This window comes from Petromyzon marinus, chromosome 5, assembly GCF_048934315.1.
Source record: "Petromyzon marinus isolate PM22_M1 ecotype Great Lakes invasive population chromosome 5, UKy_Petmar_22M1.pri1.0, whole genome shotgun sequence".
Classification (NCBI taxonomy): domain Eukaryota; kingdom Metazoa; phylum Chordata; class Hyperoartia; order Petromyzontiformes; family Petromyzontidae; genus Petromyzon; species Petromyzon marinus.
The window spans coordinates 17,315,005-17,339,758 of NC_133671.1; the positions used below are offsets into that span (position 1 = coordinate 17,315,005).

At 43.7% G+C, this 24,754-nt stretch overlaps 1 protein-coding gene across 1 annotated transcript in view; it reads right to left on the bottom strand.

Moving 5' to 3' along the window:
• Positions 1–9,364: 9,364 nt before the first annotated feature.
• The window catches only part of TMEM132C (transmembrane protein 132C), a 161,187-nt gene continuing 145,797 nt past the window's right edge, over positions 9,365–24,754 (bottom strand). The window contains exons 8-9 of the mRNA XM_032947214.2: positions 21,253–21,444; positions 9,365–11,448 (exon numbers count right to left, since the gene is read on the bottom strand). Coding sequence (XP_032803105.1) covers positions 10,270–11,448; positions 21,253–21,444 — 1,371 coding nt within the window. The 3' untranslated portion in view covers positions 9,365–10,269. The remainder of the gene's footprint in view (positions 11,449–21,252; positions 21,445–24,754) is intronic.

The window sequence follows — 24,754 nt, forward strand, 5'->3', positions numbered from 1 at the left end:
ATGTTATAAATTGATTTGCATTTTAATGAGGGAAATAAGTATTTGACCCCCTCTCAATCAGAAAGATGTCTGGCTCCCAGGTGTCTTTTATACAGGTAACGAGCTGAGATTAGGATCACACTCTTAAAGGGAGTGCTCCTAATCTCAGCTTGTTACCTGTATAAAAGACACCTGTCCACAGAAGCAATCAATCAGATTCCAAACTCTCCACCATGGCCAAGACCAAAGAGCTCTCCAAGGATGTCAGGGACAAGATTGTAGACCTACACAAGGCTGGAATGGGCTACACGACCATTGCCAAGCAGCTTGGTGAGAAGGTGACAGTTGGTGTGATTATTCGAAAATGGAAGAAACACAAAAGAACCGTCAATCTCCCTCGGCCTGGGGCTCCATGCAAGATCTCACCTCGTGGAGTTGCAATGATCATGAGAACGGTGAGGAATCAGCCCAGAACTACACGGGAGGATCTTGTCAATGATCTCAAGGCAGCTGGGACCATAGTCACCAAGAAAACAATTGGTAACACACTACGCCGTGAAGGACTGAAATCCTGCAGCGCCCGCAAGGTCCCCCTGCTCAAGAAAGCACATATACATGCCCGTCTGAAGTTTGCCAATGAACATCTGAATGATTCAGAGGACAACTGGGTGAAAGTGTTGTGGTCAGATGAGACCAAAATGGAGCTCTTTGGCATCAACTCAACTCGCCGTGTTTGGAGGAGGAGGAGGAATGCTGCCTATGACCCCAAGAACACCATCCCCACCGTCAAACATGGAGGTGGAAACATTATGCTTTGGGGGTGTTTTTCTGCTAAGGGGACAGGACAACTTCACCGCATCAAAGGGACGATGGACGGGGCCATGTACCGTCAAATCTTGGGTGAGAACCTCCTTCCCTCAGCCAGGACATTGAAAATGGGTCGTGGATGGGTATTCCAGCATGACAATGACCAAAAACACACGGCCAAGGTAACAAAGGAGTGGCTCAAGAAGAAGCACATTAAGGTCCTGGAGTGGCCTAGCCAGTCTTCAGACCTTAATCCCATAGAAAATCTGTGGAGGGAGCTGAAGGTTCGAGTTGCCAAACGTCAGCCTCGAAACCTTAATGACTTGGAGAAGATCTGCAAAGAGGAGTGGGACAAAATCCCTCCTGAGATGTGTGCAAACCTGGTGGCCAACTACAAGAAACGTCTGACCTCTGTGATTGCCAACAAGGGTTTTGCCACCAAGTACTAAGTCATGTTTTGCAGAGGGGTCAAATATTTATTTCCCTCATTAAAATGCAAATCAATTTATAATATTTTCGACATGCGTTTTTCTGGATTTTGTTGTTGTTATTCTGTCTCTCGCTGTTCAAATAAACCTATCATTAAATTATAGACTGATCATTTCTTCGTCAGTGGGAAAACGTACAAAATTAGCAGAGGATCAAATACTTTTTTCCCTCACTGTATGAAACACAATAATGATGGTGGGGGTGGGCTCACATCAGAAAGCGAGTAATATCTGAATCGGTCTTTGGCATCAACTCTCACACCAAGACTCACACTGATCGGCGAGGTTGATGAGCGTTCAAACAAACCAGCATTGAGGACGAAAAGCGAGCGAGAGGCTGTCATCCAGCAGTAGATTGGGGCTGTAAGCTACATTTAAATTATTTTATGGGCATGAGTCAATTCTCCACTGGTAACAGGGGGTAGGTGCGTTCACAGACAAAGTCATCTCCCCCCCCCCCCCCCCCCCCCAAAGAAAAAAAAAGTTCCCAATCAAAAATGTAACTAATTCACATCTGGATAGTTAATTACCAGCCGATGCTGCTGGCGAATTTCGCCACCAAAGTTGTCGTGGCTTGGGGAGACGAGCGCGTGACCTGCTGACTCCTGACTCAAACTACGATCCTTCAAGTTCCTCCAGCTGGCCGTCAAAGTTGCACCCGGGGGGGTGGGGGGGTAGTTGACAGGCAGGAACACAGAGAGAGCGACCACCACGTGTCCCGGAGTGACGCGGGGGCGGAGGGGGGAGGGTGCCGGATTAAGCTCAGTGCGTGGCCTGTAGCATATGTTATAAAGGGGCCCTGAATAAAACACTTAAATATTAAAACAATAAATGTTTAACTTGCATAGTAAAGTAATTGTATTTTTTTTTCATTTGGCTATACAGCCAGATAATACGACAACTCGCTAACCTTAAACACCCGGTCGTTCATAGAAGTTGAAGGCGGTATAGTACTATAGTAATAGAGCAAGTGCAGAATTACTGAACCGGAATTGACAGCTTGAAAGCATTTAGCGCGGGGCGCTTGAAAGTGCGGGGCCCGTAGCTACTACTACATATGTACATATGTAGTACTACTACATATGTAGTAGTACTACATATGTAGTAGTAGCTACTATGTAGTAGTAGCTACTACTACATGTGTAGTAGCTACTTGTGCTACGAGGATAATCCGGCACTGGGGGTGGGGTGGGGGGTGGATGGAGGGGGGGGCTCTGAGCCTCTGCAGCCACGGGGGTGTTTTGTGCCACTCCCTCGACATCGCGGGGGGGAGGGGTTGGGCACAACAATTGTCCACAACACGGGATTGTGTTGGGGGGGGGTCAGATCGCATTGATGTGTCGTGAAACCCGCCACCGCCCGACACAACGAATTTGAGAGGTTTACACTCAGATTGTAAATGTCGTGGCTTGGCTCTCCAACACAACCGGTGTTGCTGTACTAGCGACGAATTGGCCACGTTCTGTTTACGTGACCAACCTTACTCATTGGCTGTGTCGGGTGGTGGTCGCACGTTTAACGATACATTTATATATTTACGCGATATAATCTCCCCCCCCCCCAAAAAAAAAACCTGTATTATGGATGAGATTGGTCGCGAAAGGCTACGTGTTAAACTAACCAAAATGGCAATGGATATCCATTGTTATTTAATGGTTATCCTTTGTCATTTATATACCGCCCCCAACCGCCTCTGGCCTTCACACACGATTAGCTCACAAGTGACGACATCACATTTACCCCCCCCGTTTATTAAAGAACAAAACAGGAGGATATCTACTACACAACTCTGACTGTCACCTGATGATGCTGGTTGTAATTACCGGCGAAACGTCGTACTCGGATCGTAAATGTTGTGGGTTTACTCTCCCAACACAGCCAGTGTGCTCAACTAGTCACGAATTGGCCACGTTTTGTTAACGCGACAAACCTTACTAATTGGATGTGTCGGGTGGTGGCGGGTTTAACGACACATTTATATTTACGCAATGCTAACACTTGCGCCTCGCAGCAATAAGCGCCTGGGTTCGAATCCTGACTCGGGCACCTTTCTGTGTGGAGTTTTGTTCTCTCCCCTGTTCCGCAGGGCTTCCCGCAGATTATATGGTTAAAAAAAGCAGTGTAACTGGTTTTGACCAAACATTCCAACGCTGAACAAAAATTACCTTGCATATTGATCATTTGGGATTACACATCGTGACAAACCTCAGGAAACAAATCATCTCAGGCGAATAGAAGGGGGTTCCAAATGTTATTCTTTCGCGCCGTACCTGGCCAACGGTGCTAACTGGAGGTCCAGAAATGAAACATTTCCATAATTTGGCAAATTTAGATGAGAGACATCATGTTGACTCTTGAGGAAAAGTGGGCGTGGGGTAGACATAGAAGCGGGGTGGAATGTGTCTTCATAAGACCGCGATAAGGAATGGCGATGACATGGGAATTTATGCATCACTGGCCGATGATAATTTGGTCAAATGTTTGGGTGTGAAGACGTTTCCACAGAAGAGGACAAACTTTAAAAAAGACACCCGAATAAGCTGAACAGATGAACCAATTTTGGCCATTGTTTATTTTTGTGTAATTAAAATCAAGTGCCCGGAATTGCTGTAAAGACATGTGATGTGGGTATTAGTTGCACTTATGCACACGACTGCTGTGATTAAAATCGAGTTGTCTCCAATTGAAAATGTTCGCCACAGGTCAGAATATATTTGTTCTTATAATGATGCTAAGAAGGAAAGACGTCTGCATTAGGGAGGATTATTTGCTTGTGATTGAGTTTTCTAAAGGGATTTAAACATCGCTCATATGAGAAATTGGCTCTTGGGTGAAATACAACCAAGATGGGGGGAAATCTGGTGAATTTTACAGTTCGAAAGAAAAAATATTAGAAATTAACGGTATGCATGTAATATTCTCCGTTACATTTGCTGTTAATACACGGCATTAGTATTATTAGTAAATTCAAATGGAAAGGGCTGAGCGACTTTTAAAATGTGCTTTCTTATTGGATGCCAGATTTACTTTGGATCCATCCGTCGATGCACCTGCTTTCCAGACACCATACAAACGACGCTGCTTTTATTAAGATTAACGATGATGTTTGCCATGCACGACACAGATGGAAATGCATAACACAATCCGGATATAAAACTTTTGTTCTGAAAGCTAATATGAATAATTACATGGTGATAAAATCCACACTCAAGTTGTGAGGATTTTATTCTTTAAATTAATAAGTTCTTTGATAATTCCATTTCTCAAATGTTAATTCTGAACATTACCTTAATCCGCGTTGCTCAAAGGATGTTATGTACAATTTAAGTTTTGAGCATCCAGTCGATGTTAACACGGACACAACAGTGCTTCCCCCCCCCCCCACCAAACATTTTGTAAAATTGAGTCTGAACATTGCTTTTGTTTTGCGGTACATGCACATGGGCAACAGCCATTTTGTTAAATCTACTGCTGGATGAGGAGGCTATCTCAACGCAGTTCCCCACGCCGGTCAGTGTGGGTTAGTGAATACTGGGGAGATTGGACGTGAAAGCATAGAAATACAGTCCAGCAATGCATTTTGCTGCACGCCCTCCACTGGTGCCTGCCGTGCGTGCCCACGTAGTTGCACAACCTATAACATCCTCGGTTTAACACGTAGGCTTTCGCGACCAATTGTATCCATAATAAACGTTTTTGGGTTAGATCGCGTTATTTATAAATGTGTCGTAACCCACCACCACCCGACATGGCCAATCAGTGAAAAATGTGTCACGTTTACAAAAGACAAATCGTTCACTACTTTAGCCCACCGGTGTGTTGAAGAGTGAATCCAAAACATTTACAATTTTTGAGTACGACGTTTCGCTGGTAATTACATCCAGAAAAATGCTGGATGTAATTACCACGACGTTTCGCTGGTAGTTACATCCAGCAAATTGCAAATTGCCCGATGTAATTAGCAGCGAAACGTCGTACTCAAAAACTGTAAATGTTGTGGATTCACTCTTCAACACACCGGTGGGCTAAAGTAGTGAACTATTTGTCTTTTGTCAACGTGACACATTTTTTTACTGATTGGCCGTGTCGGGTGGAGGGTTACGACACATTTATAAATAACGTGATCTAACCCAAAAACCTTTATTATCTATAACATCCTGGTTGTGCATTGCAGTCACCCATCCAAGCACTATCAAGGCTCGAATCTGCTTAGCTTCTGAGATCTGTCCCCACACCTCCGATTAGCATCGCACATCTCTGACAAAGAGCTGTATAACTTATCGGATTCCTCCAGTCTGAAACATTACAATTCTGAGCTACGTACAGTGCCAAATAAGTTCAACATGCATACATCTGACGAGATCGGGCGCATTCTGAGTGACGTGGTTAAAGGCACTTTTATAGTAAGCTTGGTAAAAAAAAAAAGTCCGTTCTGTTAGGACAATGCGTGTTATAGTTTACTACCTTCAGCCTAATAGTGTATTCTGACACGAATGTCATTCTACCCTCTGAGTTGCGAGTATCAGGCCAATAACTTCACTGATATTTCTGTCCAGGCTCTCTTGCCATATATAGCACCAGAGTGCAAAATCCTTCACGGGATACGTCAGAAGACGTATCTTCTATGGAGCTTTTCAATATCCTCATGAAACCAGACAACTGCTCGGTTAGTCAGGTCGGTTTTTATCTGCATTAAAGTATACAATACAGTATTGCATATGCTTTAAAAGGAAGCCACGCAGTTCATTATTTCATCTGCAAGAAGCGCATTATTCAGTGCCTTGGGAAAATATAATCTTACATCAGTGTTTAACTCACCCCATTATTAACGTAAAAAAAGAAGTAGGTTCATAGCTTTTAAAAAAAAATCATGATCCACTTAATATTCTTGTCACCCCTTGATGATACCAGCAAAATTTGATGTGATTAGAAAATAAAAAAAATACCTCTACATATTTTTCTTTTGAACACCGACATATCTTTTTTGAACGGATGAAAATGTCAACATGAAAACGTCTCTCGAGTTGAAACTCATGCAGAGAACTCCCCATGAACACGCTGCCCTGGTCCTGTGATTAAAAAAAAATACAGAAAACAGAAAAAAGTAATGTATATTAAAAATGGTGAATTACTTTGATTTAGGCACACTGTCCACATCAACATGATTTTTTTTAAAAAAATCACGAAATACAAAGAGTTCGCATTTGGAAAAGGTTTGCCTCTTGTCCAAAAGGGCCGTCCACAAATGACGTCACGCACCTGGGGGGGGGGGGTGTCAAACATTTGTGACGATGTGTGACGAAGGGGGGGGGGGGGTTTGAGAAATGTGACGTCACATCAAAATGTGCAACTTTAAATAAATAAAAACAACACGTTCTAGTAATAGGTTTTACCTATTTTAACTGGCACAAAAACTGACACCTTTATTCAAGGGATCATGTTTGCAATAACCACAACACAAGCAGTCAAAATGCAAACAAAAGAGACAACTCTGATAATAATATTATGCACTGTTCTTGAATTTGATTGGTCCACACCCGAGACGGCTTTTCTTAGAGCCCAGTCTCCACTGGTGTTGGACCAGAAGACGCCAAAAGGCGTACAACTCAAAAACAGCGCACGATCAGAGTATTGAGGGCTCGGGGTGAGCATTTACATTGTGAGACCTCCTTTGCCAGTAACAAGATATAGTAATAGGTTTTACCCCTTTTAACTGGCACAAAAACTGACACCTTTATTCAAGGGATCTACTTAATTAAATAGACTTTTTTTTAAATACAATTTTTCTCCTATAACATCAGAGTGCAGCGCCACGTTAAATACGCACTAAAATGACAATAGCTTAAAGCGATTTGAAGCATGTTTTATTTTCAAAATGGAAATATGGTTTTGGGGGGGGGCAGAGCTTTGTGACGTCATATTTGAGGGGGGGGTCTGACTTTTTGTGACGCCGTGTGACGAGGTGGGGGGGGTCAAAAATCGTCCAAAATCGCGTGACATCATTTATGGACGGCCACCATTAAGACAAACGACTGCTTTAACCCCCACTCGGCATGATCATCACGTGCAGCCATTTGAAGTGCTGCTGGGAAGCGCAGTACCGTGCGCACACTTTTCCTCTTCATGTCGCAGCTCCATCCCACTGCTACGATTTGGTCCAATCGCATCAAGTCCATCTCAACCGCATCAGAACATCAAGAGGCTAATGTTCATGCATGGAGGATCAATGACAAGCCACAGTGCGAGTCTCGCAATGCGAACCGAAGCTCTGTGATCCGTCGAGCAAACCACCCAATAGAAACAAAAACTTCGATTTAAAGCTATCGTGACTGCAAGGATTCATCTGCAAGGATTCATCTTCTTTGGTAAAGTCACGTAGAATGAGAATAAAATAATAAATTGATAAAATAAAATAACACAATAATATTCGAATAATATTCGTGAGAATAATATTCGTGAGAATATTCGTGAGAATATTATTGTGTTATTTTATTTTATCAATTTATTATTTTATTCTCATTCTACGTGACTTTACCGAAATAACCAAAGAAGAGAAACACAAACCTCGACGAACTCTCTTCTGAAGGCCACTCGTGATGTGAGCACCTGGAACAACATCACGATGCCATGCGTGATATAATCTCCAAAAGTGGTCCTATTGGAAGTGGTCTCTCCATCATTGGCTGTCGTTGTCAGCAGTCTTATTCATCATCAACCATCATCATCATCATCATCCTTTCTGGATGTTGTGTCCTGCCCAAGTTTCACTTGTGTGCATTCCCTATTCTGTGTTCTCAATATCATTTGAGGCATGTACCTGTTCACGCTTCTTTACATTTCTCATGTTTTGTTAAAAAAAAATTGCCAGTGACCATGTTTCTGATTTATATGGCATAGCTGGTAGAGTGCACCGGATGAAAACGGCGTTTATCAGGCGCGTCGTTCAATGGCCTTTTTTATGGTTGAATTCAAATTGACAAAACAGTCCCTTCTCGCCTTTGATCAACCCAACATTTATTTTTGCTCCTGCGAAGGGTTTTTTGTTGTTGTTGTTGTTGCAGTTGTAGCCTGTAGTTTGGCGAAACTGAATTGAGGGGTTGTTTGAGTTTTATAAAAACCTGTACTTTGAAGTTTGTTTTTTTGCCTTCTTCTAAGAATGGTCCTGAAGTGTGACATTGTCTGGTCATTCCACACAATCCCAAGCAAGACGTCGTATCCCAAGACATTTTTTTTCTCGTCAAAACACGACGCATACCAAATTCGACGTATTCCAAAGCGGTCGTACACCGAGGTATGACTGTAACTCGATTGGACAAGGGGAAGTGGACGACATCTTGATTGCAAGAGACACGTGGCGCCTGCTTCTTGGGCGAGCCGATTCCACAGTTACGGGACCGCGTCGTTTTTCACCTACACAAAAATATATAATTAATATGCCGTCCATATATATTTTTGTTATTGCTTGAAAGTAGCGAATTAATTGATTAATTGATGCCGATTTTGATAGAGGCATGCATTGTCACCGGATCTGAGTACGTGTGCAAAATTTGTAATTTGATTGGACAACGGGAAGTGGACTAAATTTTGATTACAAGATTTGACCACGACGCAGGAGTCAATCTTGATTTGAAGCTTTCGTGACTGCAGGAATCCATACTCTCTGGTTCTTTCGGTAAAGTCATGTAGGTATAAAATAAAATCAATCACGACGTTTCTGGCGCAACGCAAGCGTCCATCATCAGGTGGGAAAGCGATGGTCTGCTGCTGAGTCAGAGTGTTTTAAAAGGTTTGAAATGGGTGTAGCCCAAGGGTCATAAAGAAGTGGGCGGGGCTAGTGATGTTAATGTGAGAAATTAGCATGTAAATGTAAGATCGGAGAGCGGCCTCCTCAACGAGGGCACGGAAGTGGCTATGTCAATGTTAACAGGAGTCAAGTTAAGTAAAACCGTTGAAAAAAAAACCGTGCCGACGTCTCCATAACCAATGGGTGACCAAATCGCCGAGCCACTCTGTTCAAGTTGCGAATGTGACAACCTGAGCCTTACGTCGCTCTTTCAAGACAACGAAGAAAAGACTGAGCGGGAGACGGCTTTGTAACTGGACAATGTTTATTCATTAAACAAAAGCCTGTACAGAGAATATCAACTACCATCCGTGGCGTTCACAGATTTACATCACATTGATAACAAACTGTATTTGGCTTCAAAATGACAATCGTGGCAGAATAAAATAGAATAAAAAGAGCAGTAGCTAAAAGCAAGATTAATGGTTTATAATTGCTCTAGAGTTCTGTATTTACATATTTACAACAAAAGTTATTTTTCTTTATCAAATGCATGCAGTTGACATCAGTGGTTTTTGTTTAAAGTGCTTTTAGTCTCTGTTCAACGTTTACTTTTGTACGCGTGTCATTTCCTGTAACGTGCGATAATATTAATGACATTGCCATCCATTTTTCAGGAAGTTTCGCGCACAATTTGTCGCTGGATGTTATTCTGCGTGCTACAATGACACAGGCACAGAACTATCGCACTGAGACACTTTATAATGCATACCTTTTCTACGACCAATCTTGTTACGCACTTTAAAATGTTGCTGCATACCGCATTTGTTACTTTTTTTCCAGCAGCAATACATTGCGTTAAAAAATCCGTAAAAATTAACAAATGTTATCTTTGTGACAAAATCTTTGATAGAAGAGGTAAGGACTTCCATTTTTTCCTTCCATGACCGCATAAAAGTCTGGAATTTTTTTTAAATTTACACGATTCTTGTTTAGAAAAAAACTAAAACACAGATATTTTGAACATACATAATGTTGTGAAATTGTGTTATTCAATCAATTGTCTGTAGACTTTTATACGTACCATTATTCTTTACAATATCAAGCCAGCAAGTTGTAAAAATAAAATTACATGTTGCAACAAGATGAACACATAGCCTTTGAATTACAAATGTATTACAAGGGCGCACAACGCAATAAGCAATTCATTCTCTACAGTGTGTCGGTTAAGCTTTGAATGTAATTTCTTAGATTTTCTGGTTCCCGATAGCCTGTGTCCAAACAGATCCATTCTATTTCACGCTCCTTCGTGGGCGGCAGGGAGCTGTACGCCTCGGCTCCGTGGACTGGACTGTGCACCGTCATGAAGGTGGTGAAAGTCACGCGCTTGCGCTGCGTCGTGGGAGAGCTCACCGCCGGCTCGCCCTTAACGAGCATCCTGTCCGACTGCCTCTCCTGCCTCCGGATCCGCCCCTGCAGCCTGCCTCTGCCCGTGCCGCCACCGCCGCCACCGCTGCTCGTGCTGGCCGTGCTGACCTTGTCCTTGAGAACGCCGCGGCCTCGTCTGCCCTCCCTCACTAAGCAGCTACCCTGCTTGGGGACGGCGGCACTGCTGTCCTGTGGTTGGACGGTGGTGTCAGCGTTTGGGTTGGTCAGCTCTATCCATTCGTGCGAATGTGTCAGGATCTCGTCCTGGCTTTGGGGAGATTGCTTCCTTTTGTACCTTACGGTGAAAACAATGCAGTTTATCAGAAACACCAGAATGGCAAGGCAGAAGACGCTTAGAAGGACATACATGCCAATCTGGAGATCTGACAGGCCAGGTGTATTTTGGGCCTGTAGCTCCTCATCCACCCGTTCAGAATCGGTGGCTGTGGGGATGTCCGTGTAAGCAGATGGTCGGCTTATATCCATGCCTATTGGCACAATCATTATTTGATTCTTATTTGTTCCAGCGGTAGACTTCACGCCGACCCCTGCTTCAGTGGTCGTGCCGAGCCCATTGGGAATAATGTCTTTCAAGGTCAGGGAGCCCTCGTCAATGATGTCGCCGCCTTCCTTGGTGCTCTCGGTGCTCTGCTCGTTGCCGCTGTAGCCACTCTCCTCCGGCCTGGAGAAGCGAACGTGCACATCGGCCACAGCCGCCACCACCGTCGTCCTCCGCCGAGTCTTCTGGCAGGCTTCGCAGATCATGAGCTCCAGGCGGATGAGGCCACCCTCTCCCTGACCCTCGGCCACGATTTGGGGCCAAGCGTCACCCTCTGGCACGGTGACGGACACCACTTTTTGGTCGAGCGAGGAGACAGTGAGGAGATACTCACGTGGGCTGAACACGTCGAGGGGCACCACGGTGTCATCGCTGTACTGCAGCCAAATCATCAGGATGGCCTCCTGAAGACACAGTGAGGGGTGAGGAATATGTGGATACAGAGAAATAATGAAAGTGATCAATAATATCAAGGATAAAAAGGAATGCGTGTGGGCAAATGAGAGAAAGAGAAGTTGGGAACAGAAACATTTTCTTGAGTAAGAGTAAACATTTGCAGACTTTTGTCAATCCACTACTGGATGAAGGCCTTCCCATGCCATGCCATTCATGAGAGTTTATCTTTTTTTTTAACCATATTTCACCCCACTGGATAATGCAGCCCAGGACTGGTTCAGATATAACTCAACACAAATGTTAGTCATGACCGGGAATTAAACTCGGGTCGCTGGGTGCTGTGCTATACCACTGTATCACCACTCACAATCACAATTTCTTCCTGGTTTAAAAAACAACCGAATATATTTTTTTCACATTAAAGTGCATCCTAGTCATGCCTGCAGATTTCTGGATTATAAGTCTGCACCACCAGAACATTAGTTACAATAAAAACGGGTTTCCCTTCACAGGGATTGCTGGTACCTTTAGTTTCCATAGCAGTGTGGGAGCCTCTGCACTGTTACATCTGGTTAAATCAGAAGGCGACATGGGTGCTCCTGCTGATAGGAGAGGACATTTTCTTACTTCATTGGAAAGTATTTTTGTTAGGGCTAATGTGCAGATATAACTAGAGTACACCACTCATTTGCACACGCATGTAGAATATCACAGCGCTATGGTACAGCTCCTGGGCTATTTGCCAATAGCCTGTTGCGCCACTAATGTAGCCGATCCCTTGGAGTAAAACAGTGACTCTGGATCCAGGTGATGTACACATTTGCACACCCACGTAGAGGATCAAAGGCAGCGGGTGATCAAACCTCCCGACCCTAACGAGGCGACTACCAAAATATTCTTATGGCCGAGAGCCACATGATGCTGAGCTGATTTCGTGGGGTGGTCACTTGAGGTTGGTCACGTGTGGGATGGTCACAAGGGGGTGGTCACGCGGGGGTTGTCACAATGGGCGTGGACATGTGTGGTGGTCACGTGGGGATGGTCACGTGTGGGTGGTCACAAGGGGGTGGGTCACGTGCGGGATGGTGACGTGGGGGGTGGTCACAAGGGGGTGATCACGTGTGGTGGTCACAAATGGGTGGTCACGTGTGGTGGTCATGCAGGGAATGGTCACAAGGGGATGGTCATGTGTGGTGGTCACGTGGGGGTGGTCACAAGGGGGTGGTGATGTGTGGTTGTCACAAGGGAGTGGTTACGCGTGGTGGTCACGCGGTCGGTTCGCTCACGCTGTTGGCTGTGGAGGGTTGAAATTAGATAACTATGGGAGCGCCTCAAGATTACTCATGCCTGCCTCTCATTCTTGGAGTGTCTTGGACTACTTATTTTTCCACAGATTTTTTTTTGTATTTCAAAAAAACTTTTATGTTTGAAAGTTCAAGATTATTCGCCTCTCCATTGAGAACTTGGCCGGGAGCCACACGCAGCTCACGAGCCGCGGTTTGGCCATCCCTGACCTATGATATTGCATCTCGGTTGTTCTTAGTTGTTATTGTAGCGAAATCCTAAACAAGTAAATTATTCAATCTGAACTTAATGTAATATTCTTGTAGTACAACTGGGCAAGGATTGGTGAAATTAACAACACACGCTATTCCTTTTTTTTCAAAGATTGTGTTCAATAAATCCAATTAAAAATTGTTCACAGGTCACGTACCCTATACCTCAGCAAATGGTTTAGTACTAAAAAGGTTTAATCTGGTTTTTCAAAAATACAATAGAGCTTGGCGCTGCTGTGGTGTTTCCAATGTGCTGCAATATACTATTCAAAATAAGTTATTTCCTTTAGAAGCAATCTCAAAGTCTGACCTACCATTTCCCATCACTGTTGACAGCTTTGGTTTATTGCATGCATTATGTGTGAAATTCAAATGAACGAAATAAACTCGGTACCTTTTTCGGATTACGTAAATCCACAGCTAAGGAAACGTGTCACAAGAAAAGTGTTTTTTTTTGCACTGGGGATTGTATTTATTTTGGTGCTGCTTTTTTATGCAGATAATAGCAAAAACATGTTCTTATTCAAATCCTTTACGAATTCACAATGGTGCATAAAATGTCATCCAAGTTAAAAATGTGTACATTTTACCGTAGGATTTAAAAAAAATATATAAAAAGATTAAATAATGTTGTTGGTGGAAGTGAGGCTCTATGAAATCACCTCTCGTGCAAGTATATTATTATTTAAAATACTGTTGTGTGCATTGCACTGAATGCAGCTATGCATCGATACATCATTGTCTTACTTAGTGCCACTGTGGAAAAGGCAATAACACTGGCTGTTAAAATCATTGTTGTCACATAAAGGTTAACATTTTCTGGAAAAAAAAAGTTTAACACACCTCAATTACTTTTTAATACCACGTATAAAAGTTTAAAGCCAAGCATTCCAGATATATGGTGAACGTCAGCATGAGGGTATAATGAAATTACTTTGATGCATACTTAATAGTTGATCTTTATTGTAAAAATAACTTCACGGATGGTTCCTGAGTGAGTGGGTGGTGGGTGAGTGGATGAGTGGGTGGTGGGTGGGTGAGTGGGTTTGGGTGGTGGGTGAGAGGGTGAGTGGGTGGTAGGTGGGCGAGTTGGTTGGGTAGTGGGTGGGATAGGTGGGTGGTGAGTTGATTGGGTGGTGGGTGGGTTGGGTGGGTGGTGGGCGGGTGGTGGGTGGGTTGTAAAGACAACTGTAGTCGAGTTATTCGAATGGCTGACTGCACAATACAATTTTCTCGTGATAGTGCAGGATTTTATGAGCGCAGCATTAGTGTTTTTTTTTTACTTGTCATTATAAAACTTGTAAATGTAATCAAACAAAAATAATATTTTCTCTGGCGTATATAAGCGCAACTTAAATGAAATCAGACTACAGTAAAAACTCATTTAATATGGCACGTCCCTCTCGTCCGCAAATCTAACAAATTTTGCCGTGCCATCCCACGGTCCACCAGAGCTCCTGGAAATTCATACGGCTGAAAAAAAACTCCCCTTTCCTTCAAAACGATTTGCTGAAAATCACGGAGAGGCGCTCTACCTCTGATATGAGATGATCTACGAATGGTCATTTCGACACATTGACGCGGATTTAGGGGAGTTCACCGCCCTTACATCTTAGTTTGGAGGGGCTTTTGCCACGTGCAAAGTCAGTAGGAGAAACGGTACATGCCAACCTACTTGGCGGCCTTGTTAGTTTTACCCACAGGAGCGACAACTGCATGCAGCTGCAATTTCATGTAAAAATGCGTGCACTGCCCTCTCCAGCGATAAGCTCTGCAACCAAAGAGGCCTCCTGCCGCAGTCTTCATCCTGAATGAACGATTGGTGCTCAATGGGCCTTTTGCCGCAATGGAGGGGGAGAGTTGTGGTTCAGTATTTAAATAATTAATCCGCTGCTGTTATAGAAGCTGGAGAAGTGGAGTGCGGGGGAATGGCAGCGCGGTGGTTAGCGCGCTACGCCATGAATCCGGCAGCCCGAGCTCGATTCCCGATCACAGACACCAACAACGGTGACGATTATCTGAACCTGTCCTGAACCTCCTCTAGGTCGACTCGGCCCCAAATGAGTATCTTGTGTGGTGTGTAAACATCGCCACTGCGGCGTTGTGCTGGCCACCCACCCCCTCGTGTGCCACAGTGCTGGCCTTCCTAGGTGCTCGCTGACAGCACTTGTCCCAACAGTCTGTGAAGGCTACACGGGGGATATTTTGTCTTTGGTGCAAAGGAGTGCCGTGTGCCAAACAGCAAGTGTCGAACTCAATCCCGCTGGCTGATTAATATGTGCGTGCGTCTTGCTCGTGCCACGAGGCAGCCACGTCACGTTCAAGCCACCACCACCCACATGCCGAGTACGATTCAAGACGAATTTGTGCTTCAACGTAACTATTAATGAAACGCCAAATAAGGGATGTTCCATTAATTTATTGAGCATTCTTAGCTTTTGGTGGCATCGCCTAAGACGTGAGAAGCCACTAGCAGAGCATGTCGATGATCAAGGCATCTGAGGAATTCACCGATTTCATTACAGCAGACAGAAATATGGCTTTAAGGATTTCTAGCGGCACAATGCACACCAATTGTATTTATTTCAATGGTTGAGGATATCGTCTAACACTTATCTGTGTTGAAACCAGATCTTGTCTTTCCTATACAAGATTAGCATAGAGCTTTACCACCTTTCTAGGCCAATGCATGCGGATTGACTGCAAGATGCCATATCCTGCCGTTCTCGGTGTGTGACCAATGTAAACGGTTCGAGTTGTCGATTTATTTTTTTAAACCTATTCATGTATTTTTGGGTAACATCTACGGTTTGCCCAATTTCAGGCTTATTCGAATCTGGCTTAGAGAAGTTGTACTATATTGCTCAGTCGTAGGCAAACAACACGTGTCTCTGGAAAACTGAAGGTAAACGTGGCTTTGGATAAAAAAAAATGGGGACTTTAAACTCGGTGATGTCGTTTGTTTAAGCAATGCAATTTAAACACGACTATTTATGTCTAGGGGACATCACTGCATCGCAAATAGTAAAACATGTGCGCGCTTAATGAGCAATATCCAACCATCACATATCTGCCCTGACCAATTATTCACCCAGACCCAGTGCAGTATTTGTACATTTTTAAAAGATGTTTACAAATTCGACCCTTTTCACAACCAATAATTTATTCTGAATCTCGTGTACATTTGCTTGCTTCTTAAAACACAGAAGTGTGTGTCTCCACGCATAAAGCACTGTGTGCTTTATTTGTGTCCAGTAGCCTATATGTGTATGGTGTGATCATCATCTTCCATAGATGCTCACTTATCCGACTTTTTCACATATCCGCCTATACCTCCGTGCCCGATGTTGTACCGTACCGTACTTCGAAGTGTAGGAGTTCTGGGGATTGGGGTAGATATATTACCCGCGACATCATTACGATTACACGTGAAATCACCCACTCCATCGTGAACACTGACGATTTTACTGTATAGAGAGTGTGACTCGCTTTGGAATGGTTCTAACAGTGACAGAATAGAGGCCATCCACTGTGCCAGACCCCTTTCTCTGGGAGGGTCAATAAGGTAGTGTTTTGTGGTGAATCCTTACGGCACCCTTTCCATGATGAATATATGTGCCAGAAATGCCTCGTTTTGTGGCGTGAAATGGATCGCCATGCCCAACCGAGAGCGGCCACGCCCCTGATTTCCGAATGCCGCGATTCCGCAAATTGAAACTCCCGTCACGGATCGTGAAATGTATTCTTCGATTTAGCATCTCCCGCCCTTGTTCCCGCACGAACGACTCCCACTTAGACCCATTTCACCGTGGGAACCGGGACAAAATGGGAAACGCAAAAAGCACTTGGAATGACAAATAATGATTAACCATTTATATAAAATGATTAATATGAACGCGAATTAAGTTACGCAATTATGAACATCAAAATATACAACTGCTACTCGTGGAAATAAAGGCTGACATTGTGTGAATATTGCACGGGTGAAAAAAATCTGTTCATGAAGTGAGGCTTAGGTCGATGTCTCCTCACTATCAATCAACATTTTACTTGTAGATATGTACAGTATATCAGGTTTTTCTCGTTTTGTTTGATTATATTCATGATTTCATGATGTTCAGTATTTCCATTTTCAAAGCTTGTAAACATTTCGGCAGACTGACTATTATGACTCAAAGCCAGGAGCTCTCAGCGAGTTATTTTGTAAATGTAAAATAAAACAAATTGAACAAAAAAGTTGACACATAGGTGATTTTGCATTCACATCACACTTTCAGTGGTCAAATCTTGCACTTCAAATGTCATACACTTGTTCCAGATAGAGATGTTTAACTATACTGTGAATCTGAATGAAGTACCTACAAGATGGCAGGTGATTATCTAAAATAAAATGGTAAGGTATGTAATGAAAATGAAAACAAGCTGGATTTTTTTTAAATTTAACATGCATGCTTTCGCGACCAATATTATCCATAAGAGATGTTTTTCGGTTACATTGCGTACGTATAAATGTGTCGTATCGGCGGGTTTAACCACACGTTTATATTTACGCGATCTAACCCACAAAAAAAAAACCTCATGGATTTTTTTTCGCCAGGCAATATTAGCGCATGCTTGTAATCCAGCACTGTGGAGGCAGCAGCAAGGGTTGGTGGATCACGCCAACGTTTTGAAATTCCCTTCCCATGGGTGTCGAGAAGGAGCTGTAGCCTGGCTCACCAAGCGAACAGCGGTGCAGCAAATGTGGATTTTGTTTTCCAGACCTCAATTTGCGATGGCATTGAAATTAGGTCAATGAAGCGTCAAAGCAAGCAGCTTCCAGTGGGAATAGATTGCTCCTGAATTGACAGTTCTTGATTTTTTACAAAGACATTTGTCCCGTTCAAAGGGTCCTTCCATTATGTATTAAAAAAAAAACCAAAGCATGTTCACATGACTGGAATAAAGATAATAGGTTGTAAAAAAATATTTTCGGATCACACTAAGGTCATGAAAGGCAAGGGTTGACTGATGAGATATTTAAATGGAAAGAATAATGAAATCTTGTCATGCTTTTATATTACTGTGGCTGGAATAAAATAAGAGCACATGTAAACATGAGCTGTAAGAAAAGCCGGTATTCAAGCATTGGAAGTACAAGAAAATCACACAGTTTGCACATTCATTTATAAATACACTTTAAATAAAGCAACACATCGTAAGCGCTTATCAAAAGCTTTATAATTGTACAATTAAAGTTAAAGCCCTAAATGTCTATAATTAAAAAAAACTCCAAGCACTTAAAATAAAATCAGAGGAAACGTTAGTACAGCTCAGAACATCTTAAAAGCGAGAAATACGGACGTAGGATAATAATAATACTAAATGGATTAAACAGCAAGCTCAGATAAAACAATAGAAATGAAAGTGTGGTGTTGAGACTTCTATTAAAACATTTGAAGAGTAGTTTTTTTTTTGTTTAACGTTGTGTGGGGAGCCGGAAATGCAATCTGTAGAGGTTGATGGTGTGGCCTCTGCGCTGTATTTCTTCCCATTGTAACCGATGAACCAGTGCAACACGCCGCAAAATCACCTCCAATGGAACGCGGGCTCGAGTGGCGGAAAATATTAGATTACATATTATAATATCATGGCATTCTAATTGTGGAGCTTCGTGTGCAAGTAAAGGGGTGGATTTACAAAACGCATAAAAATGTTGTTGCATTCAACCAGGTGTATTTAATACGTAGTAGGATTGCTGATGAAAATAATTATTATTATCATCATTTGTTCAAGTAAATAAAATAACCCCGTGCCCTGACATTTGGACCACCCTGTAATATATATATATTTTTTATTTTAAGGCCATGGTATTATTGATGAATGTGTTGAGTTTCTCTTTTGTTCATTGTGCTTGTGCAACGCTGGCAACGCAGCATCACAAAATAATGTAAAGCCTTATTTGATAGGCATCATGTAAACCACTTTTAATAGTAATTATCAACCACGATGATTTTTTGGAAAGCCGAATCGAGTTCACAAGAAGTCACAAGCACCTCATGCAAGTCCCGATGCAGAAGATCCACGGCCTCTATATGCAAAGCTTATGGGCCACAACCCTAAACCTCATCCACATACAACAACCGCCATTCGCCACTAAGTGGCGGTGACGTCACCACGACGCTTGTGCCAGGCTCCAGTTTAACAGCAGAGGTCTCACTCCGAATCAGTCGAGCAGCAATATCTTTTCATCGGTTGCGTAACGCTGTGTGGAAGCTACATGGTCTGTCGCTCCGCACTAAGCTTCAGGTCTTCTCGGCCACGGTCATTCCCTCCCTTCTCTATGCTTGCGAAACGTGGACCCCCCTAATGGAACATCTTCGCCGGTTATAAACATTTAGGCTATCCTGCCTACGATCCATCCTGGGTTTAACCAGGCTGGATTGTGTGAGGAGCTCACAAATCTTTGAAAGATCTAGGCAAGGTCCCATCGGTGAGCTCCTCCGGCAGGCAAGGCTGCGTTGGCTGGGTCATGGGTCATGTAGCCCGCATGCCCAGCCACCGCATGCCAAAGCAGCTTTTGTTCGGCCGGATCGAGGGGGCTAAACGGGCACGGCACGGGCTAGAGAAGAGATGGAGTGATGTGGTACAGGAGGACGTGGAGCTGAGTGGACTTGCCGATGACTGGTACCAGCGGTGTCAAGATCGACCTCTGTGGAGGAGGCTCATGAAGGACGCTACTGGGCAGTTGGAGGCAGTCGCCCTTCAACAACAACGGAGGGCGGAGGAGCGACATTCACAACAACGAGCAGAGCGCCGGGTGGCTAAAGCACAGCAGGTTGGCACAGTAGGGGGCACAGGTGGTGCATAAGCCAGTCATCTTAGTCAGTCGACCCGTGGCACCTGGGTCTGCCCCGTGACCTCCTGTCAGCGGGCGTTCGACACTTCACGTGGCCTCAAGGTGCACATGGCCTGGCACAAGCGTCGTGGTGACGTCACCGCCACTTAGTGGCGATTGGCGGTTGTGTTGTACTTTAAGGCCACGTGAAGTGTCGAACGCTCGCTGGCAGGAGGTCTCGGAACAGACCCAGGCAGATGCACAATGCTTCCAAAAAATGCGGATATTTGATGCAAAAAGTGGAAAATTTAAAACTCCCCGGCAGTGTGCGACTCTGGTCACCCAGAAGAGACCATGGGGCATATCACGAATCGACGAGCGATTCACCAATACAGAGGAGGCGTCGTCACAGCGATGCACCACTCCACCACCCCTGATGCAAATGTTCTGGCACGAGCACCTGAATGTAAAATTAAAGTTGTTGCTGTATAACAACGTTAGCCATTCAAAGAAGAAGAGTGGCAATACAGCACCGGATACAGAAGTTGGCATCAATGAATCAAAAATTGATTTGTCACTAAAACATTTTTGTTAGCTAACCAGTCCCTGTGGGAATATTGACTTTTAAGTGGCTGCATATTTCAACTGAGGCGTTGAGAGCACACAATGCAAACAGCGAAGAAGAGCGAGGTAGTGGGTTGTGCTCGTTTTAAATAAGAGACCAAAAGTTTCCAAGAGTGGAGAATTCAATGAATATAAGCAAATGCATATCACTAACAATGCACTCGTAATTATGTACGGCCAATATAAACATTTGAAGCTTACATAAAAAAAATACGATTTTCATATTAGGTTGGTGTGTAACTTTTATGAAAATACAATCTTAATGTTTTTAGATGCCTCTCTTGTGCACATATTAGCAACGGTATTTGCAACAGTTCTTATTTATCCAACTGCAAATACATTTTCAAGATATGTTGAGCATATATGTATATATTAAGACCGAATAGGAATGGTGATAAAGAGTCACGACTAAATACGCTAAGGCGGAACGCTGCACGGCATTACAGTAACACAACGCTTGGGACTGGCCATTCAGGAGGTCGTCGGTTCGATTCGATCTCCCGGCACGGTAGCTGAAACAATGGTGCGAGTCTCTTAACTCCATCCCCTCCCGCACGCCCGCCCGCCCCTGTCCACCAGTTACTTTTTTGTGTGGTGGGGTCAAGTGTGGCTACTTCTACCTCCTCTAGGCCATCTGCTCAGCATGGAAGAGTCAGGCCAAATAACCCCCAAAGTGGCTCTCCAGAGCTCCCTCCAGTTGGAGGACCTTCCACCCGGAGTGGCATTAGGAAGCAATTGACTGGCTGCACAATTTTTCATAATTCGCGCTGGAGTGAAATAACGTTAATCGCGATGCGCGCCGCTGTGGGTCGTGCCTGCTTGCTGGCCGTGAAGATGCTGAGCCCCGTGGTGCTGGCGACGACGACGCTCGGCTCGCTGCTGCTGGCTCGCAGCGACAGGGAGAGGCCCGAGAGCAGCGTCACGTGCAGCCCGCTCACGGAGACCTTCTCCTCGCTCACCGTCACCGCGCGCTCCCCCAGGATCGAGTCTGACAGCGGGGACAGCACCTGGGGGCAAAATTGACATTAGCCTCTTTAATTCTGTTACACGTCATTGGGCTGTCACACTGCGCTCGATGTGCGGTGGGCTCACCGCAAGAGGCGTTCGGTCTAATTCCTTGACACCGGAACGTCTTGCACACCAGTTCTCGGGAACACTGTGCATCACATTAGATTTTACACTTTACCTTACAGGATATAGATGAAGCAACACATATCTCGGCCCTCCGACGTGTTTTTTTTTTTCCCGGTGTCACCGCTTGGTTTGTTTTTCATGATGTCCCGCGTTTACGCTCCACATGCTGGGAGCTTCCTTTAGGAAATGGATCCAGTTGTCTAACGGAGCTTTCAGTAATTGGGAGTGAAACGTTTGACATCGCGCAGAACGATGCATGGCACAAACACGTCGGAGCGCTATTTAACACAACCACAGTGGTATTGCCACGTGTCTCCTGTGTCACATCTCTGGGATGTAGAGAGAGCAAATGTGTTGGGTTCGTACATTGCCGTATGGAGAATTCTTATGAAGGCTATTTATTTGGTTTAATGGTAGAAAGGCAAATATGTGGGGTCACAATAAATTGGACAGGATAATGTTCCAAACTCAATTTTGCAACGTTGGCAATTCGCTGCAATTGTTTTGCCAACAGAGCTTTATTTAAGTAGCATTTTGCAATTGTTCTGGTAATCACAATGGATTTTAGCTCATAGCCAATAATAAACTATAATTGCATTTTAAATTGTATAAATTATAATACTACAGGTTTGTGCTAAAGTTCACAAAACATTGCAGATTCCCCATACACTATCCACTTAAATATATACATGTATAAATAATACAAAAACAATTAAAATGTTGAAATTTCCAGTTCTATCTTTGGTCAAGAATGCGTACATTTTCCTTCATGTCTCACATTTCTCCATCTATTCAACAACAAACGAATATCCGATTAAGCTCATTTATTGATGGCTTGCTTGTGGCAGTGTCTAACCAGTGTAAGGCCAATCGGTGATGCAGCATAATTATCAAAGCTGACCTTTAGGAGTTTCATTGCATAAAAAAAGAAATAAAAAATAACTCTGATGCTTTTTTTTGTTTTACCTTTTAAAATCGTCAATGGATGATATTTAGTACGGCAGTAAAGGTACGGCTACCATGGACAAGGACACCATCTGCAAATGCAGTTTGAGATTGAACTATTATAGACCTCGCTGAATATATTGGTTCGCAATTCGTCTTTTTGTTAGCTAAGAGGTACAAATGTCTTTGAAATGTAAATATTTTTTTCAAAATCTGAAGCCAGAGATGTTGTTCTCCGTCTGCATGCAAGGAAAACAAAAGAACCCCAAGCCCACCACCGCTGTCTCCATTCAAAAGGCAACGTTGCCCTTCTCACCGCTGTTTGCACAAAGCGAGCACGTGCCAACATAATTTGCTCCAGAAGCGATGAATCAGTCGAATGAATCTTTGCATAAATTTACAGCTCAAAAAAAAATACAACGACTTGATTACAAGAAACAACGGCGTGTATATATATATTTGTTATATTGCTCGGGCCTTTTTACGTCTCTGGGTTTGCAGGAGAGATAAGAGCCGGTGATGCATCTCCCAGCTATCAGGCTGACCCCCCCACACCCTACCACCCCCCCCCCCCGTGCTATCAGGAAATCTTCAAAAGTCATATAGCACTGCTGCATGAGAGAGCGACGTGACTAGCGTCCTGATGACCGCCGTGGCTGCTGCTGCTGCTGCTGTCGTAGTCGCATCATGAGGGGTGAATACAAAGGTACTCAAGGAGGGGGGGGGGGCGCTTGCGAATGCAGTGCAGTGCGATTAGTGGTGTTGCTTAGCCTCAAGGTTTGGCATTTGTGGTATGCATAAATAACAGTGCTATACATTATATATGTGTAGCATTTCGCGTTGTAAATTTTTTTTTTAAAATTTTTTATATATTTTTTGCATTGGCTCTTAAGTCTCTTAAATATTCAAATGTTAACTCTAGAAAAAAATAATGCACGTATTGCTCCGAGAAGTAACCCGTCGTTACAACAATGTTTTGCAAAAAAAAAACCCAACAAAAGCTCTTGGTTATATAACACGGAAAACTTATGAGGTGTGCCAAAGCTGCTCTTGCGTGTCACCTTAGTAGACTTGGCAATTTTGCCAAAATCAATGAACCTTTGAAAATAAAAGTCTAATTCATACAGCGACGGTGAAATTGATTCCGCGTGCTGACCTTTTTGTTGTCAAAAAGTAGCATGGTTGGCGACGTTCGGTGCGAAACAAGCTCAACGTAAATACATGCAACATTCTGCAGTGACAAGCAACGTTTGTAGGCAGAATGGAGAATGCTGAAGTGGATTTGTTTCTTACTCTGGAAGCTTATTTCAAGATACATATTTCACGTTGATTCAACCCGAATTCCCACAGCCCGGCATTGAACCGAGATGACTGAGAAGTCAACTCAGTGATTGCGAGCCACTTCAATAATTCCTAAGTGACATAGGTGCTGTCTTAGGCAACATGCCATGTGACCTTGTGTCAACCCGTCGCTGAGCTGCAGGTCGCTTGCTACAATTCCCGAGAGTTTCAGTTTCTTTATTTTGGTATAGCCCTGTGAGCCATTCGGCTCTTGAATCGGGTGCAACCACAACAAACAAAAAAACTAAAAACACGAGTTGCTCCTAACATGTGCGATTGGGATCAGCCTTTGACTAAAAAACACATTTCAAGAAGGTAATATATATTATGAAACACATTATTTGGTGATGATGTGTTGGCAGTGGTACACACGCACACTATAACAAAAGATTCAACACATTGAACACTCGTTAAGAACACCGTCCTAAGAGAAGGCGTTTTTATATATATATTATTATTTTGTTGTTTCCCTTCAACGTGACTTTACCGAAAGAACTAAGAATATGAATTACTGCAGTCACGAAAGCTTTAAATCAAAACAGAAGGCGTGTTGTTGACAGGCATTGAGGGTGTTGACTTTTTAAATGAGATCACAAATATTTCACATCATACATTTGGGTAACTTTTCATTTTAGTTTCTCGTTCAATTTCACAATGCATGTGGCGTAACCCGATGCTACAATTTTGTGGGGAAAAAAGGGTAAAGACTCCGAAACATTGGGCACGATGTTTAACACGTGAAGACCTTCTTCGGCTGTCCATCGCATACGATGATAACCGCGCAGAACAGCGGAAGCATCGGCCGCCACTGGTGGGCACGGGGTTCTCGTCTGCTGCAGGGGATTTGTGTTGTGGCTTTGCTGGTGTTGATGCTGATGGGTTTCCCCCCCCCACCCC